The 17,697-nt window shown below is 50.1% G+C and overlaps 3 protein-coding genes across 3 annotated transcripts; 1 reads left to right on the top strand and 2 right to left on the bottom strand.

Moving 5' to 3' along the window:
• Window positions 1-98: 98 nt before the first annotated feature.
• LOC120642817 (probable arabinosyltransferase ARAD1) lies at window positions 99-2,945 on the top strand. The gene is made up of 3 exons (XM_039919417.1): window positions 99-754; window positions 1,190-1,443; window positions 2,167-2,945. The coding sequence occupies exons 1-3, from the start codon at window positions 133-135 to the stop codon at window positions 2,707-2,709; spliced, it is 1,419 nt and encodes a 472-aa protein (XP_039775351.1). The 5' UTR covers window positions 99-132; the 3' UTR covers window positions 2,710-2,945.
• Window positions 2,946-3,708: 763 nt separating this feature from the next.
• LOC120642823 (probable phytol kinase, chloroplastic) lies at window positions 3,709-5,517 on the bottom strand. Its single transcript, XM_039919429.1, has 6 exons — window positions 5,151-5,517; window positions 4,650-4,717; window positions 4,428-4,559; window positions 4,242-4,357; window positions 4,025-4,139; window positions 3,709-3,942 (listed from the first exon to the last, which is right to left on the bottom strand). The coding sequence occupies exons 1-6, from the start codon at window positions 5,412-5,414 to the stop codon at window positions 3,747-3,749; spliced, it is 891 nt and encodes a 296-aa protein (XP_039775363.1). The 5' UTR covers window positions 5,415-5,517; the 3' UTR covers window positions 3,709-3,746.
• Window positions 5,518-15,665: 10,148 nt separating this feature from the next.
• LOC120640385 (cysteine protease 1-like) lies at window positions 15,666-17,299 on the bottom strand. Its single transcript, XM_039916213.1, has 3 exons — window positions 16,766-17,299; window positions 16,295-16,674; window positions 15,666-16,217 (listed from the first exon to the last, which is right to left on the bottom strand). The coding sequence occupies exons 1-3, from the start codon at window positions 17,223-17,225 to the stop codon at window positions 15,666-15,668; spliced, it is 1,392 nt and encodes a 463-aa protein (XP_039772147.1). The 5' UTR covers window positions 17,226-17,299.
• Between the last annotated feature and the right edge of the window lie 398 nt (window positions 17,300-17,697).

The raw sequence follows: 17,697 nt of genomic DNA, 5'->3' as shown, positions 1-17,697 counted from the left end.
TGGTCCACCATTGACAATTATGGGCTAATGGATCGAGAAAGAAAGGAGGAGAAAAGGAAATATGAAAAAGGCCCACGGCGGCCCGTGTCGGTGGTTCGAAGCGCTTGCCTTTCAGCAGGAAGTGAAGTGACGATGCGGGCGGGCAGGCCGCCTCCTCCGGCCATCAAGATCTGGCCGGCGGCGGCGGCCATGAAGCGGCTCGCCGTCCTCGCCAGCTCCATCCTCCTCCTGCTCCTCTCCCTCTCCTTCTTCCTCTTCCGTCCTACTTCCCCGCCTATCCTCAGCTCGCTTCAAGCCTTCGAACCCGACCGCCGCCTCAGGGTCTACGTCGCCGACCTCCCCCGCGCGCTCAACTACGGCCTCCTCGACCGGTACTGGTCCCTCCCCGCCGCCGACTCCCGCATCCCGGCCTCCTCCGACCCGGACCACCCGGCCCCGCACAACCACCCGCCCTACCCCGAGAGCCCCCTCATCAAGCAGTACAGCGCCGAGTACTGGCTCCTCGCCTCCCTCCACACGGCAGCGACGGCCGCCGTGAGGGTCGTCGCGGACTGGAGGGAAGCCGATGTCGTCTTCGTGCCCTTCTTCGCGACGCTGTCCGCGGAGATGGAGCTCGGGTGGGGAACCAAAGGAGCGTTCCGCAAGAAGGACGGCAACGAAGACTACCGGCGGCAGCGGGAGGTCGTCGACCGCGTCACCGCCCACCCCGCGTGGCGGAGGTCCGGCGGCCGCGACCACATTTTCGTCCTCACAGGTAATCCGGATATAGTTGACAAGAGCTAGCTATTTGACTCAGCAGTCGCATGCTGTTTCAAATCGAATCATCCTTCTGCCTTCTCAGCATCAGGTTGCTCAAACTCAGTGCCATCATGACAAATTCCTTGCAACACACCAACACATGCTACAATTTAGTTCACCGTGACATTTGTTTTTACTTCTTATTCAAGACACTGATAGTTCATATTGTGCTTAGAAGTTCCAATGCCTAAGACTGGGTGTACATGAACACTTACAGTTGTGTTAATGCAACTGTTACCATGCTCTAGAGTGACGCCCGTTGCTTTTCCTGCAATATTCAGACTGACTATGATGTGTAATGTTTACGTCTTGCTGAAGATTGATCTGCGTACCAGCTTATTTTTCTTTTGCATGCTCAGGTTATGTTAAATACTGAAGCATTCTTTGACAGACCCTGTGGCAATGTGGCACTTCCGGACTGAGATTGCTCCAGCAATTCTTTTGGTGGTTGATTTTGGAGGCTGGTTCAAACTTGATTCCAAGATTACAAGCAGAAACTCGTCTTATATGATACAGCACACTCAAGTGTCATTACTTAAGGATGTTATTGTGCCTTACACACGTTTACTTCCGACACTGCTCTTATCAGAGAATAAAGATCGTCCCACCCTTCTATACTTCAAGGGAGCAAAGCATAGGCATCGGGTTTGTACATCTTACCACATTATTCAGCACTTAGGACATGCTACTTGTTTGGTACCCTTCATCAGTAATCTGGATTCCGAACTTTACGAAACTGTTCATAAGCATTTCATAGTCAAGTCATATAGAAAATGTTGCACATGTAGGAATATTTGTTTCTATTTCCATATTGTGGAGACCATGTCTTGCACGGTTTTTATGTGTTATTAGCTTTCAAATATCTGGCGTTGAGCTACTTAAAGCGAAGAATAAACATATGGTACTTGATGCATTTTACTTATAAATTTACTTCAAGGCTTTTGTTCGCTTTATCATTTGAGCAATGTGCTCTCAACAGTACCTCTTTTTTTTTTGAAACTGCTCTCAACAGTACCTGATCTTAATGATCATATAGTATGCTATTACTATGTCATAAAGGAACCTTTTAAAAGTTAGCTCTACGTATGCTCCTTTCTCCACTGCATGCTACTAGGATATTATGTTGATTGTGAAAACTTCCAACTTTCTGCGGTGTACATTACTACATTAGAATAACCTGACACCAATTTCTTTTTAATGTCCGACTGGTTTTCACATATAATTGATTCAGGATATTTATGTTAACTAATTATCTGTTGTTCTGACAATACATGATTGAGCAGTCAGATGCGGATGCATTAAACATTGTGATTTTGATATCTGGACTTTGGCTTTATGCTTTTTAACATATGTTTTTCCTCCTATCAGGGTGGTTTAGTGCGAGAGAAACTATGGGATTTGCTAGGTAATGAGCCTGATATTGTCATGGAAGAAGGCTTTCCTAATGCCACTGGACGGGATCAATCAATAAAAGGGATGCGGGCATCGGAATTTTGCTTGCACCCAGCTGGTGATACCCCAACTTCATGTCGCCTCTTTGATGCTATTGCCAGTCTTTGCATACCAGTCATTGTTAGTGATGAGGTTGAGCTCCCTTTTGAAGGGATGATAGATTACACAGAATTCTCCATTTTTGTGTCAGTTAGTAATGCAATGAAACCAAAATGGCTAACAAACTACTTGAAGAATATTTCCAAGCAGCAGAAAGATGAGTTCCGAAGAAACCTGGCTCATGTCCAACCTATCTTCGAGTATGACACTAGTTACTCCAGTAGCAGAGCCCCAGATGGTGCTGTGAATTATATATGGAAGAAGATTCATCAGAAACTGCCAATGATCCAGGAGGCAATCATCCGGGGGAAGCGAAAACCTGATGGCACATCAATCCCGCTCCGGTGTCATTGTACATGAACTTATCTTAGCTGCTGGTACCGCATGGGAAAGCTTCTGAGAATCGGCAGTTACTCCAAGTTTATTCCTTTTTTTTTGTTCTTATTGGTAGTTGCAAATATGAGCATGTAACAGTAGGTGGATGTTTGTTAACCAATTATTTGGAAGTCTTCAGAAGTGGTTTTCCACATCATTACATATATTATTGGAGTGAGTTTGCGCGTACAGCAATGATAATTCATACATGAAATTGCCCATGTGAATGGAATTTCTTTCTTTAGTGCAGAAAAAATTCATACAGAATGTAGTTGCTGGAAATATTTGCTGCGTTGTTCAAATGAAGAGATAATTGGGTTCATAAGGTCTAAGATGCTTGAAGAACAAAGGGTAAATGCTGTCAAAGTCTCCTATACACAACCCTGTTACAATGCACTGGTATGTAAGTTCCACTAATTTCCAGTTTGTTACCGAGAGAAGATCACTGGCCTCCGAGAAGGATATGACCCACATATTTGTGGGAAAAAAAATCAAGTACGTTATGAACCAGCTGACCACAACTTTAATTTCTCTAAAAGACAGACCAGCCGTGCAGGATTATCTTAATTTCTCCATTGGACAAACTACCCGTATAGGATAATACAGCCAACCAACACAAGATTCCCTTTCCTCTCCAAGAAATCAGAGATTGAAAAGAGAAAGGGCATCATATCACACAGCAAGGAAGGATGTGTAGGAGAGGACAATGCATGGAGCATGCCATCAGGTAAGCACATCACTGAATACGTGAGAGTGAGATATTTGCTTTCAACCAGCTAATCCTATTTCTCCACCAGAAAGCCAAGGCAGGGAGCCACCATAAAAAGGACATGCTTGGCCATCACCACGAGTACTAGACACCATGGGAAATAGCAACCACAACAACTCATCACTGAAGAACGACAGTGATGCACGGCTGTTTACATATAGTTCAATGGTGCTTAAAAGATGAAAGGAGAAGGCAGAAAATGTGGAGGCACTGCATGGGACTTGAATAATGTACTCTTATTATTATGGATTAATCATTGTGTGTTGGAGCCAAACAAGAGTAAAGCTACCAACATGGAGGCCAAAGGAACAGATATATTGTCATCAACAACATCAGTTGCAGGAATACACTCCACCACGGTTGCTGCCAACGCAACAAGAGCCAGCTTACTAAATGCCTCCTCCCAGCTAACATGAATGTAACCAAGGTTGGAGAAGTAGAACAGCATTCTGAATAGAATAGATTGACATGTCAGTTAACAGCTCAAGACATATAACAAGAACCAGCAAAGCATTTGAGGGGAAGACCTACATTGAGGATAGCAGGAAACCAGAAATGAACATCGAGATGCTCCCGATCCAGCTCTTCTTCTGATTGAATGGCAGCTTCACTGAGCCATACCTTCTCCCGACAATGTCAGCAAAACCTGCCAAGTTAAGGTCCAAGCAGATGTAGATACTTAGCAGAATCAACCAAGTGCAATGAAGTTCTGCAAAAGAACTCAATGATGCTAGTTTATGCAAAATACCATCACCACCGCTCATCATCGACAAGGAAACAACCCCGATTGGGGACTCGCGCCAGAAGACTAAAACACTGAAGAGTAGCACCAAGACATAATAGAGGGGACCTCTCAGCAATTCCCTGTAAAGCAGAGTTCTTGTCAGAGCAGCATTATAAAGGGTCATACGACATCTCCGTCGATAGGATTTACTCTGGTTTTCCTTCACGTGACACTGATTTTACAAGAGCCTCATCTGTGTAAAGGCGTAGTCCGTAAATCAGAAGCCTCAAGGAGTTCAAGAACGGAACAACCGCAGCGAAATATCGTGCCTCTGTCGAATTACTGCAGGCATAGCACGTTTTCAAAGCTATGTCATGCCCAAATCGGTAGCTGTGAACAATATGAGGGCTCTGACGCAGTGAGAGGCAATACCTGAAGAGTGGCCAGGATGCCATGAACAGAACGCCGGATAGGACGTGCACAATTTTCCTGCTCAAACTCTGCCTTTATTGATGACATGAATCAGAGGCGAACAAGAAACAGTATTAATAACTGATGCCATGTAGTATGTTCCTTCGATTAATCAAAATCACAACCTCACTTGCTATGCTTTCTGAATTCGGCAAAGAACCCGATGGATTAATCTAAGCAACCAGTTCAAGATAAAGCACCGATCAGGAATTGATGTGATCCTCCCTTATCTGGTACTACTACTAATATACTCCCTCTGTCCCGTTTTATTAGTCGCTAGGAATCCGTGCTTGTGAGGGGGCACAACTCCCAAACGACGATTAAAGGGACGGAGGGAGTACTGTATATGAAATGACGCCACACCTCCAAACAAAACCACGTTTCCTCTCCAAGGACGACAGACTGAGCTAAAACTTTGTTTCAGACGAGAAGAAATACTGGGAGATTAGTGAGGGACGAGACCTTCTCGACGAGCCGCCGCTCGGTGAGCACGTCGAAGGTGCGCACGAGGGCGTAGGCGCCGGCGGTGGCGAACAGCGTGGCCGCCCCGTCCTGCAGCACCGCCGGCGGCGCCGTGGCCACCGCCAGCGCCGCGACGGCCGAGGTGCCGACGCCGAGGATGAGTCGCCGCGGCATGTAGCTCGCCGGCGAAAGCCCGTGGGGACGGGAGCGCGAGAGCAGCAGGGAGCTGTGGGGTGAGGCGCAGGCGGCGCCCGCCGCAGCCATGTGGCTCGGTAGCGACAGGTTTGCAGGAGCGCCCGGGTTTGGGCGCCCCTAGCAAGCGAGCGATTTGTGCAGCTCGTCTCGTGTCCTTTGTGGCCCCGCGGCGAGCCCGTTGTGTTGTGGCTTTCGAGAGAAACGGCCAAGTATATCTGGCAAACTGGCTGTCACCATTCCCCTCAAAAAAAAAAAAAAAACTGGCTGTCACCAAATGTAGGCGTCCACAAAAGGTGATATAATATTTGGAACGGTCACCTGATAATATTTCTCTTAAAGTTATTAGCAGGCGGGGCTCACCACGATAGGCAGCCAGTGTCCATCTCTACACATGACACATCTTTGCAGTGATGAGTGAATCCTTTTTTTGAAGAAAATTAGACTTTGCAGTGAATCTTGGTGAATGCTTTGGCGCCATCAAGTATCAACTTGCGAACTCTTGGCGAGCTGTGCATGAACTTGCATCACCGGTGCTGAGCCTGAGCCAGAACCCGGCGGCGGCAACAGCTTCCTTGACCATCTTTCTCCGTAGAATCCACCCCCAACGGCGCGCGAACCCCACAAGCAGCGTGTCCCAAGAGACCATGGCCATGGTTGCTGCGAGGAACGCGTTCTGCGTTCATCGGCGAGACATTGAACTCAAAACCAAGCCGCGCGGCGAGGGCGTACAGCTGCCGCGCGCGGTGCCGCGGCCGGCGCCACGGCCACGGGGTAGCACCGACGAACGGGAGCGCGCTCACCAGTGCTTACTCGTTGGGCAGGCACCCGGAAAGAGGGTGTTTCAAGTAGTATTGCTTTGGATACGTGGCTCGGGAATACAAAGAGGGCGTACACCTGTAACGCAATGGAATTCTAGTATTTCGAGAAAGTTCAGTATGCGTAGAACTGAACTAATCCTTGCAGTGGAGACGAGAACTTAAAGATAATGGCTGCAATGTAATGGAAGACAATGGAATCCTGGATGATTTAATGTCCTTTTGATTTTGAATGTACGGCGTACAGGGGCGCTGCCTCGCGCCCGACGCACACGAAAATCTTGTGTTAGCTGAAACCCTGAAACTGGTTATCACTGCAATCCGGTTTCCTAGCAAGGCAATAAAATTTTTAATAAACATGTAACAAATTGAAGTTTTGGGGATAAAATTTTGGATCCGTAACATATAAGTGTTTATTTCAAAAAAAATATAGGTGAGCTGATGAACGTCCACGAGCAGAGAAGACATGTCAAATACTAGTATCTGCAGCTATACGGCCGCACATGAACTGAACACTCGATACTGCAGTGGAGCGACAAGGCTCTTGTACAAACTCTGTTTCTAGGATGGAAAAGCAACAATAGGCTCTTGTACAAACTCTGTTTCTAGGATGGAAAAGCAACAATCAAACCGCCTAAACTGTAAAGAAGTACTTACTACCAATGAACTAGAACCACACCAAACTCTGTTTCTAGGATGGAAAAACAACAATCAAACCGCCTAAACTGTAAAGAAGTACTTCACGACCAATGAACTCGGAAAATCGACCCATTATTTCTCTCAAAGCCGTGAGTACTCAACGTCAAACACAGGTCGTTGCGACGATTTCGCTCGGATGGGAAGGCATGAACGGAGCAGCCTCTTGAGCCTGAGACACCTCCGCGGCTTGCCGTACGCCTCGTCCTCCGCGGCTTGCCGGTGCCGAGGAGCTACTTGGCGTGAGAGTAGCCGCTGAGCTTGAGGACGTGCAGCCCCGAGGCCGCCGTGATGTAGATGGCTGAGGCGGAAGGCAGCGGCAGCGCCAGCGCCGCCGCGTCGAGCGACATGGCTGAGACAGCTAGGTCGAGCGACATGGCTGAGACAGCTGGTTGCGGGGACAAGGGAAGCAGAGCAGACCTGCGGATTGTGTTTCTTGCGCTGCTAGCGAATACTGATGGTGATTGCATTACTGGAGCGACGATGTTGTTTATATAGGACAAGCTAAGGTAGTGGGAATTTTGGAGGAACTTCGAATTCTCCTGGGATTCGGACTCAACAATTCTCCTAGGATTCGGAGTCAAAAATTAGTACTCCTCCTAGCAGTGGCGGATCTACCGGTGGGGCGGCCGGGGCTAGAGCCCTTCTACCGCCTGGGAATCCCTGGCGCCCCCTCCCCCCCACCCAAAAAAAAATTTCTGCCATGGAGGACGGTCTGAACTCTGAAACGTCGGGAGGTTGAAGATGATGTCCGGTTTGGGCTGTTCGGCTGGGCACTTGGCCCAAATTTCTTTCCCCCGCGGCCCAAATGAAAAAGCCCAGCAAGGCAGAGCCGGCCCTTTTTCCCCTCTACTCTTCCTCTCCCTCTCGGCTGCTCGGCGGCGGTTTTTTCTTTTTTATATTTTTTAAAAATAAAAATTTCAAAAATATATGTCCGTTTTGAAATATTTCAAAAATACTCCGGTCGCCCCCCATAGAGCGACAGGCCTTAAGTGTAATTTTTTTTATTCAAATTCGCAATGAGGTCCCTGGAAAAAAAGGCCCTGTCGCTCTCCCAACGGGCGACAGGGGCTGTCGCCCCCGCCTCGGGCGACCGCTGGGCCCAGCGCGCGCCCCGGCCCACGGGCGCGGCAGGGGGGCCTGTCGCCCCTCCTGCGGGCGACAGGGGGCCTTGTCACCCCCCCTCGGGCGACCGGGGTATCCCCCTGTAAAAGCTCCAACCCTCCCCTTCCCTCCTCATTTGAGCCCGAAAATTCCATCAAAAATCCAGAAAAAAAAGAGAGGAGTGAGGAGAAGGAAAGCGGCGAAGCCCTGCCAGATTCAGCACTTGTGATCTGCAGGTTAGTACATTTAGTTTATATATTGTTATATTTAAGTACTACGTATTTAAATATGAGTAATTTAAGTAGGGGTGAGTAATTTAATTTAATTAGTGCTATAGTAGAACTATTTAAGTAGGAGTTCAATGATACTTTAGTTTGTAGTTACGTAGTAGTAAATTAGTTTAGAAAATTAGTTCTACGCATTTATTATTACAATTGCAGTACTATTAGAGACATGTTTATAAATTAATTATGATTTAGAATAGAATTTGGCATATGCAGTATAGAATTTGAGTGTCATCACGTAGTTATGAATACTTATACGTTGTAGTTGAATTTCATACTTAGTTTTTACGGATTATTGAATAAGTTAGTGAAGTAAAGAGTATAACTCGATAAGTATTATGTGATATACAGATATGTCGAGCAAGATGCAGTTTCAAGTATTTTATGGTGAATACAATGTTATGTATGGGCCAAATGGAGTAGATCTTTCTGCCTTTAAGCGCACATCTAGCGGCATAGATAAACCTCTGGAAAGGAGTTTTGGTTCCATATGTAAGTGGCTGTAGCGTGGGTTCCATGTTGATCCGTTGACACATGTGATCACTGTCCAGTCTCTTGTTAATTGGGAGGTAGAAAGTGAATTATGGGAATTGATGATGATACACAGCACTGATGACTGGCAGAAGTACATGCAAACAGCTCTAGAGCGTGGGTGGCCTCTGGCCATTCTTATTCAAATCCGGGAGAAGACAAAATGAAATCCAACATTGTGCAGATCAAGGAACTCCGAGTATTCGAAGAGAGACCAATTATGTTGAGCAAGATGAGTCAGAAGAGTCAGAGAACCAAAACATGGGACCACAGGGCATTGCTGATGAGAGAGAGAGGATACATAGCATTGTGGACGAGATGGAGGCAGAAGATCAAACCGCAATAGAGATGGAAGAATATGAGGGCTCATCTGATGACGAGCAGTCATGTCGCAGAAGATGTACGAAATCAGGAGCGGGAGTACAGAGGGAATGAGGTAGTGCAAGGTGCAACATATCCAAACATTGAAGCCGTAAAAGATGCTGTGAGACTATGGGCAATATCATTGAAACGAGAATTCAGAGTCGTAAAGTCTGGCAGTAAAGAATATGAGGTGAAGTGTGTAAATGATGGATGTCCATGGCGAGTACATGCATTCAAGGGAAAATGGAAGTCGAACTGGAAATGTTCCATTGTGACAGAGCACACTTGTTTGCTGTCAGAAGTTCTTCCCTCGCATCGCAATATATCATGCGACTTTGTTGCAAAGCAAATGTATGGGTTTATTATGGACAATCTTAATTATGAGCCAAAAATAATTGTTCGACACATTGAGCAGACTTACCAGTACACCATCAGTTATTTGAAGGCATGAAGGGCTAAACAAAGGGTGTTCGAGATGCGGTTCGGCACATACGAGGCATCATATGATAACCTACCTCGTATGTTATCCCAGGTTGCTGCTAGAAATCCTGGAAGATTTTATGACACATACCTCGTACCAGCCGTGACTAGGGGACAAAGAATTATGCAACGAGCCTTCTTTTGCATAGGTGCTTGTGTTAGAGCATTTCAGTTTTGTCTTCCGGTGATCTGCATTGATGGCACATTTTTGACTGGAAGGTATAAAGATCAGATACTCACCGCAATCGGTGTGGATTGCAACAACCAAATAGTTCCGCTCGCATTTGCATTTGTTGAGAATGAGAACATAGACAGTTGGTATTGGTTCCTTGAACCAGTGAAGATTCATGTTGTTGCTGCACGCCCAGATGTGTACCTTATTAGTGATATGCATGCAGGTATCCTGCAATCAATACTGAAATTGCAACGTGGACTTCGACAACGCCTCCATTGTGGCCCGATGTCCAAAACAGGTGGTGCATTAGGCATATGGGTGCAAACTTCTATGAGCATTTTAAGAACAAGGATCTTAAGAACCTGTTTAAGAGGTTGTGCACCCAAAATCAACAGAGAAAATTCAATGCATTATGGCAGATGCTTGATCAGTTGACTGCAGAGCTAGTGAAGGAAAGGGCATCAGGAGCAGGCACGAGTCAGGCTGCAGAGGCTAGGGATTCAATTGAGAAGCCATTTTCACACTGGATTCGAGGTGCACCTAAGGAGAAATGGTCATTCCTTTATGATACCAACGGAATACGGTATGGTATTCAGACAACGAACCATGCAGAGTGTTTCAATATGGTTATGCGTTCTTGTCGTGCCTTTCCTCTTGTGGGAATTGTTGAGTTCATCATGTATGGGTGCATGAAGTATTTCAGAGAGCGTTACACGGCTGCAAGCATAAACATCAGCAACCCCCAAATTCAGTTTTGCAAAAGAGTGACACAATATATGCAAGAGAAGATTGAAAAGGCCAAACTGCACCGCGTCATATCGACAGGTACAATGGAGCATAGATTTGAGGTTCTATGCAAGGATAGAAGTGGTCGTGGTATCCGTAGAGATAGGGTGGTACAGGAGAGTTTGATTACAGTTGATGGCAAAGCCTTCTGCTCCTGCATGAAGCCTAAGTTATTGCATTTGCCATGCTCCCATCTCATTGCGGCATGTGCAGAGTCTGTGTTGCAGCCAGGAGTATTTGTTTCACCGTACTTCAGCAAGGAATCACCTGTATCCACCTGGGGACATGAGGTATACGGGATTGGAATTGTGGGGTCTTTCACTCAGGATAATGAGAATAAGATGTTTATTCCTGATCCAGCCACTAAGAAAGGCAAAGACCATCGTCAGACACGTCGTATTCGGAATGGTATGGACGAGTCGGAAGCAAGCAAGGCACAAAAGCGTTGCAGCCAATGTGGAGCATTGGGTCACAACTACAAGAAGTGTCCTCAGAATGCACTTCACGATGCTGCTGACGTCGGTCCTTCCGGAAATCCCAGAGATGAAGCACCTCCTACGTTCAGACGAGCATCGGCGAGAATTGCTCGTGGAAGGCATTCGGTGTCATGATCCACAATTGTATTTCATTATTTGTAATATGTAGTAATGAAATATTGCAGGTATGTAATGAACTATTATTGTACCTATGTGTCCAGTTTGTATGAAATATATATTTACCTATGTGTTCTCATATATTTTTGAATGCAGGTATGGAGATGGACTCCTTGCTAGACCCAGTGATCGACTCGAGCCACAGATCTTACTTTGCAGCTGTTGAGCACCGAGCCCTAGAGGTGCTACGTCCTCGTCCACCCGGGGAGGCGATCTCTATACACCACGATTGGTGTGACCGGTATGTAATAAAATATTATTGTTTATCACTTATGTATTCGTCGGTATTCCTTTGTTTCGACATTTTTGTTTATTTTAAGGTTACGTGAGGCCGGTCTACTGACTCTGAGCCGTCTTGTCGAGGTTGGGCCTATTCAGCTCGACCGATCCCTCCTGACGGCGCTCGTTGACAGATGGAGGCCGGAGACACACACGTTCCACCTCCCGTGTGGGGAGATGACTCCTACGCTGTAGGACGTGGCCTACCTCCTCGGCCTCCCTATCGTCGGGGAGGCTGTAGGTCCGCGTGTGGTGGCGGCCTCGTGGAAGGATGAGCTAGAGGCCCGTTTTGCCCTGATTGACCGCGTGGAGGAAGCAGGTCCGATCAACCCGCACCCGCGAGCAGCAGGTCCTTCGAAGACCTGGTTCCTACAGTTTACAGTACGTATTCATTCCATATATAAATTTAATTGTTACAATTCAAATGTTCCATTGACAGTTGAAACCATTAATCTTAATTGTTTATGCAGCCTGCCCTGTTGGCTGCGGATGCAGACGAGTACAGTGTGACCAGATCGCTGGAGGCGTACTTACTTTGGTTGTTTGGTTACATCATGTTCAACATCACTCATGGCAACTCGGTCGATAGGATTCTCCTTCCGTATGCACGGGAGATTGCGGATGGGGACGAGGACGTACCGCCCTACAGCTGGGGTGAGGCGGTACTTGCAGCCACTTACCGTGGACTCTGCGACGGCTGCATGAAGACACATGGGAACGCTATCTTGGCAGGGTGCCCACTACTGCTACAGCTTTGGTCGTACGAGAGGCTAGCCGTTGGTCGGCCCCTGGTCAGCCACGAGCCTTACCACGGGGGCATGTACGACGAAGAGGAGAACGAGAGGCCCACTATGGGAACTATCTGGATCTGGCGTCAGGTGCGTTCTTATACATCTAATTTTGTTATTCATTGTTACATGATGCATTAGCGCACTTTTAATGTTACTTATTCCGAATGCAGAGGTCCTGGGCGCATGCGCAGGTTAGACGCGCATATCCTGAGTTTGTTTCAGAGCTCGACATGCTGACGCCCGAGGACGTTGTCTGGGAGCCTTACAGCCCAGAGGCTGTGGCTACCCGTGCACCAGCAGGCCTGTCTTCGCACTGCTCCGCGAATGCGAGCCTGTGGCTTACTTCCGCCGTCCTGGTTTATGACATCGCGGTTGAGGCATATTGCCCCTGGAGAGTCAGGAGACAGTTTGGGCAGCGCCAGGAGTTTCCGGTGCCCACCGTGTTGGAGCGTGTCAGTCGCCAGGACCACAAGTAATTATGAATGAACTTGGCTCATACATTCGTGTCGAATCTAACGATTCTTCATGGTCCACTTTGTAGGTTGTCAAGGAGTGGCTTGCCGTGCTCTGATGATTGGCTCACCAAGATCCAGCCGTGGGTGGACCAATGGGAACAGGCAGACGAGCACTTGGTCCATCCAACAGGACCACACACAGACAGCTCCTTTAGGGCTTACCTCACCTGGTACTTACCCCGCAGCCACACCAGGCGAGGCCTCAGGATGGCTATGGTCGGCACCACGTGGAGGCACTAGCTGGCGCGACGAGTCTCTTGATCATATTTGCATATATATATATAAATATATAATCATATTCATAAGATAATTCATGTGTTTGTAACTGTACCTTTACTGAATTGATGCAGCTTGGCCTTTGCAACATAATGGAGATGGACTGCTCGACTTACTTGACGAGGGTACGTGCCGGATCCCCAATGACCCAGTTTGAGCAGACAGAGGCATGGTCGAGGCAGCGTGATCAGTTGCGTCAGGTAGTGCACAACTTCGGAAGCCGTGTGCAGTACGAAGACAGCCACGGGTCGTCTCAGGCCTCGTCGTCGTTCCCGTGTCCGTCGACCATGCACGGGCCGACGTCGCAGTTCTTCCCAAGTGCAGGTAACGTACATATCTCTTTAAAATTACATTAAGTGTTCCTACATATTTACTAATATCACATACAGGATACGATCCAGCTACTGCGTTCGGCCATACTGGAATGTTTAGAGGGACAACACCAGTTCGCGGACCGTATCCAGGGATGGTACCGGGGCCACAGATACCGGCCTACACAGGTTAGTTTATGTTTCGTATTTCGGTTTCTACATGTCATGACAAAATATACGAGCATACGCTAACATCCACATTTTTTGCGTAGGATTCTACCCCCATGCGGGCGCCAGACCTTCTTCTTCCTCCTTTCGACCAGATAACGAGACCTTCACCTTAGACGACTTCGACAGCTTGAGTCCAGAAGAGCCTGCCGCGCAAGGTGACCCCGATGTCTTGGGGTATTCACAGCTAGGAGGAGCACCACTTGGAATCTCTCAGCAGCAGACACCGCAGCCCCTTGCGCGTCCTGAGCGACAGGTGAGGTCTCCGGATGTTCTCACCTACTCCGAGGGCCATGTCCGTGCCCAACAGAGGGCTAAGAGGGTCCGACGCCCTAGGGGTGGTTAGATGTATCTGATGTTTGTATCTCTGATGTTTATTTGTAATGAGATAGCTGTGGACCGCTTATTTGTATCCGATGTTTATGATTGTGGTAGTTTACTTGTCATTTGTTTTTATAGATACTATTGATGTGAACTTATTATGTTTGTGGGCTCCATAATGCTCGTGAAATAAGGGAAGTTCTTGCGATTTTTTCCCGTGATTTAATGAAGGAAAAGTTAGGTGCGGTAGGAGTTAGCGGTCGAGATCCTGCCGGCGATGATGACGACTACACGCTCGAATAGCTCAAAATAGGAACCATAGTGTATCTAGCTGCGAGTACGAGATCACAGGTTGCCACTGCTCAGCACGGCGATCACGGGTTTCCCAAATGTGGCATTCTTTGCCCAGACATACGTGACCCAATAGCAGTGCCCTTCCACCATTTCAAAAAGTACGCAATTCGGCAGAGCTTCGCCGTTTTTCTTCTTCTCACCCCTCTCTTTTTTCCTGAATTTTTATGCTCAAATGATAAAGGGAATGGCGGCATATGGCAGGCTCAAATGACAAAGAGAATATACAGGCCCCTGTCGCCCCAGGGGTGGGCGACAGGACCCTGTCGCCCGTTGGGGGGGGGCGACAGGGCCTTTTTACGGGCGACAGGGCTTTTTTTTCCCAGGGATCTTATTGCGAATTTGAACAAAAAAAATTACATTTAAGGCCTGTCGCCCTATGGGGGGCGACCGAGAGTATTTTTGAAATATTTCAAAACGGACATATATTTTTGAAATTTTTATTTTTAAAAAATATAAAAAAGAAAAAACATCTGCTCGGCGCCTCGGCGGCTTGGTCCCAGCGGGGCAGGGGCGGCCGGAAGGGGCCACGGGCCACGGCCCGGGGGAGGCGGGGGCCGGGGGCGTAGCGTCTGGGCGGCCGACGGCCCTGCTCAAGGGGGCCTGCAGGCGGGCAGCGGCCGAGTGCGGCTTGGCCGGCACGGCGGCCGTGCGAGGGCTGGGCGCAGTAAGCGAGCGGGCGCGGCTGCTGTGCGCGGGCGGGGCCGCGGGGCGGGGCGCGGCGGGCGGCAGGCGGGTGCGGCACAGCGGGCAATGGCCGAGCAGGCGTTGAAGCACACGAAGAAAAATACTGTAACGCATAGTGCTTAGTATTAAGCAGTACAATAATAATAAATCCTAGACTAATTCTTATAACTTGAGAATACCCCTTAATATTAAAGGAAGTGTCTCCGTATCAATCGACTGAATTCGAGCTTATCCGTCAATCCCGCACGCAGATGTCATCAAGATACGAGAGCAAAGGCGGAGGAGACGCGCCGCCGCTACACATCGCCTTGCTGCTGCACCGTGTATTTGGGAGAGTCCGCTGTGTTCTTGCCGGCCGCCGCTCAGACTTCATGGTAGGGAAATGAAAAGAAATGGACGAGACACCGATTGATAGATAACACTACAACTGCAAGCCGGCATGCCGCGGGCCCCATACCGCATACGCGGGCACACATGTTCTCACGGGAGCGGAGCCGTTTTGCAATTTATGTATCATGATCTCGTCCGCCCAGCACGGATCCGACGCTTATGGACGTTGATTGAGAGGTAAACAAAATATCAACTGATTGATGAGGAACAAATCTGAATATTAAAAGAAAAAACTTAACTAATAATACTAACATTTAAGCGATCGATCCCTGAGTCAAATCAAATCAAATGGAGAAGACGGAATCAATAACTAGCTCCTCGGCGATCAGCGGTCCCCGCTGGCGCTTCGCCGGGAAGCGGAGCAGCGCCTCCACGGTGTCCTGGCTGCTCCTGCTCCGGGCGCAGGTGCGGGCCTTGGCGTTGCAGACGGGGTGGTCGGCTGGGCAGCAGGTGGCGCGGTCCTTGCAGCAGGTGGCGCCCTCGGCGGGGCAGCAGCCCCAGGCGAGGCACATGCCCCGGACGCCGTAGGTGCAGCAGCAGGTGCTCCCCGCCGGGCAGGAGCTGTAGCGGTCGCAGGGGACCGGCGGCGGCGGCGCCGCCGGCGATAGGCCTGGGTTGGGCCCGGTCTTGACGGGGTACGACGCCTCCATGGCGATGCCGCACTTGCCGGCGCGCGCGCCCACGTTGCGCGCCATCCGGATGTAGCCGGCCTCGCCCCAGCCGGCGCCCCACGAGTTGCGCACCAGCCAGTAGTCCTGGCCGCCGTCCTCCGTGCCGTAGCCCACCGCCACCACGCCGTGGTCCAGCGACGTGCCGCACCTCCCGGTGAACACGCCCTGCAGTGCCGCGTGGCCGTCGTCAGTGTTTGAATTGAAACAACAAGGTCGTAGCTGTAAAAAAAAACTTAGCTTACCGACTCGTAGAGCTGGAACTCGCGGCCGCCGGCTTCGATGGCGACGGCGACGGGCTGGTGCGCGACGGCCTTCTGCAGCGACTTCTCGTCGTTCCGGAGGACGTCCTCGAAGCCGTCGATGGAGACGACCGTGCGGGCCTTCTTGACGAGGTCGCACCGGCCGTCCCGGGCCGTGTAGGGGTAGTCCGCGTCGGTGTCGATGCCGCCGTTCCCGGCGATGAAGGCGAACGCGTCGTCCATCATCCCGCCGTTGCACCCGCTGTTCTGCCCGTTCTTGGAGCAGTCCACAAGCTCCTGCTCCGACAGCGTCACGAGGTCGCCGGTGACGATCTTGTTGATCCCTTCCACCGCGCCCACCGCCGAGAACGCCCAGCAGCTACCTGGGTAGGTCACCACACCAAGCAAAAGCATCAGGTCACTCTGCAAGCAATGCGCCAATGCGATCCAGTGATGTTCTTAGTTAGTTCTTACCGCATTGGCCTTGGTTCTTGATGGGAGCCACGGCGCCCTTCTGCCTCCAGTCGACGGACTCCGGCAGGGCCTCGACGCCGTCGTAGCGGTACCTCTCCCCGGCGGCGGCGTTGCGCCCCCCGCGCACCACGCCGGCGCCGCTGAGGTAGGCGGCACGGAACTCGTCGTTGGTGAGGTCGGCGAAGCGGTTCAGCCCGAGGCGGTACCCGTGGGCGCCGGCGCGGGCATTGTGCGCGTCGACGAAGCGGACGTTGTCCCAGAACGCGCGGAACCGGCGCTCGCGCTCGCCCAGCGCGTTGTACGCCTTGCCGTGCCGCGCCAGCCAGAGGTCGTACGCCGCGCGCGCCTGCGCCTCCGTCCGCGCCATGCCGCGCGCCGCCGCGGCCGCCGCCGGCGAGGCGAAGAGGACCACCAGGAAGGCCAGCGCGACCGCGACGAGGACGCGGCCGACGCCTGCCATGGTGTCACGCGTTCCGCCGGCGATGCCGAGGCTTGTGTCGACTTGACGAGTTCACTAGAGAGGTTGCGCGTGCGTTCGTGCAGGAATTTTGTACGTGTTGGTGATTTGGTTTGTGGATTGGATGTGCAGGGGGGTGCCGGCGCCCCGAGGTTTTATGGGTCCGGCCGCGGAGTAGTGGTCGGAACGTGACAGTGGAAAGTAGTTTGTGTTGTGGACACGTCACGTACCCGTACAGAACTTGGAACGTACTCCAACTCCGATGCGGTGCAACGATACATAACGAGTGTACACGATCATGATGGTGCTCACGAAGTCGAAGGCGTCTGAGTTTGATGTGGGTTCGAAATTCGAATCGACTGTCACGTATGAGAGGAAACTGTTCCTCCATGCGCCACGGCGGGCGGATCCAGGACCGGTTCGGAGATCGTACGGCCCAGGGGAACCTGATCAGGCTCGGAACAGTGTCCCAACC

This window comes from Panicum virgatum, chromosome 7K, assembly GCF_016808335.1.
Source record: "Panicum virgatum strain AP13 chromosome 7K, P.virgatum_v5, whole genome shotgun sequence".
NCBI lineage: Eukaryota > Viridiplantae > Streptophyta > Magnoliopsida > Poales > Poaceae > Panicum > Panicum virgatum.
This window is presented reverse-complemented; position numbering and strand designations above follow the sequence as displayed.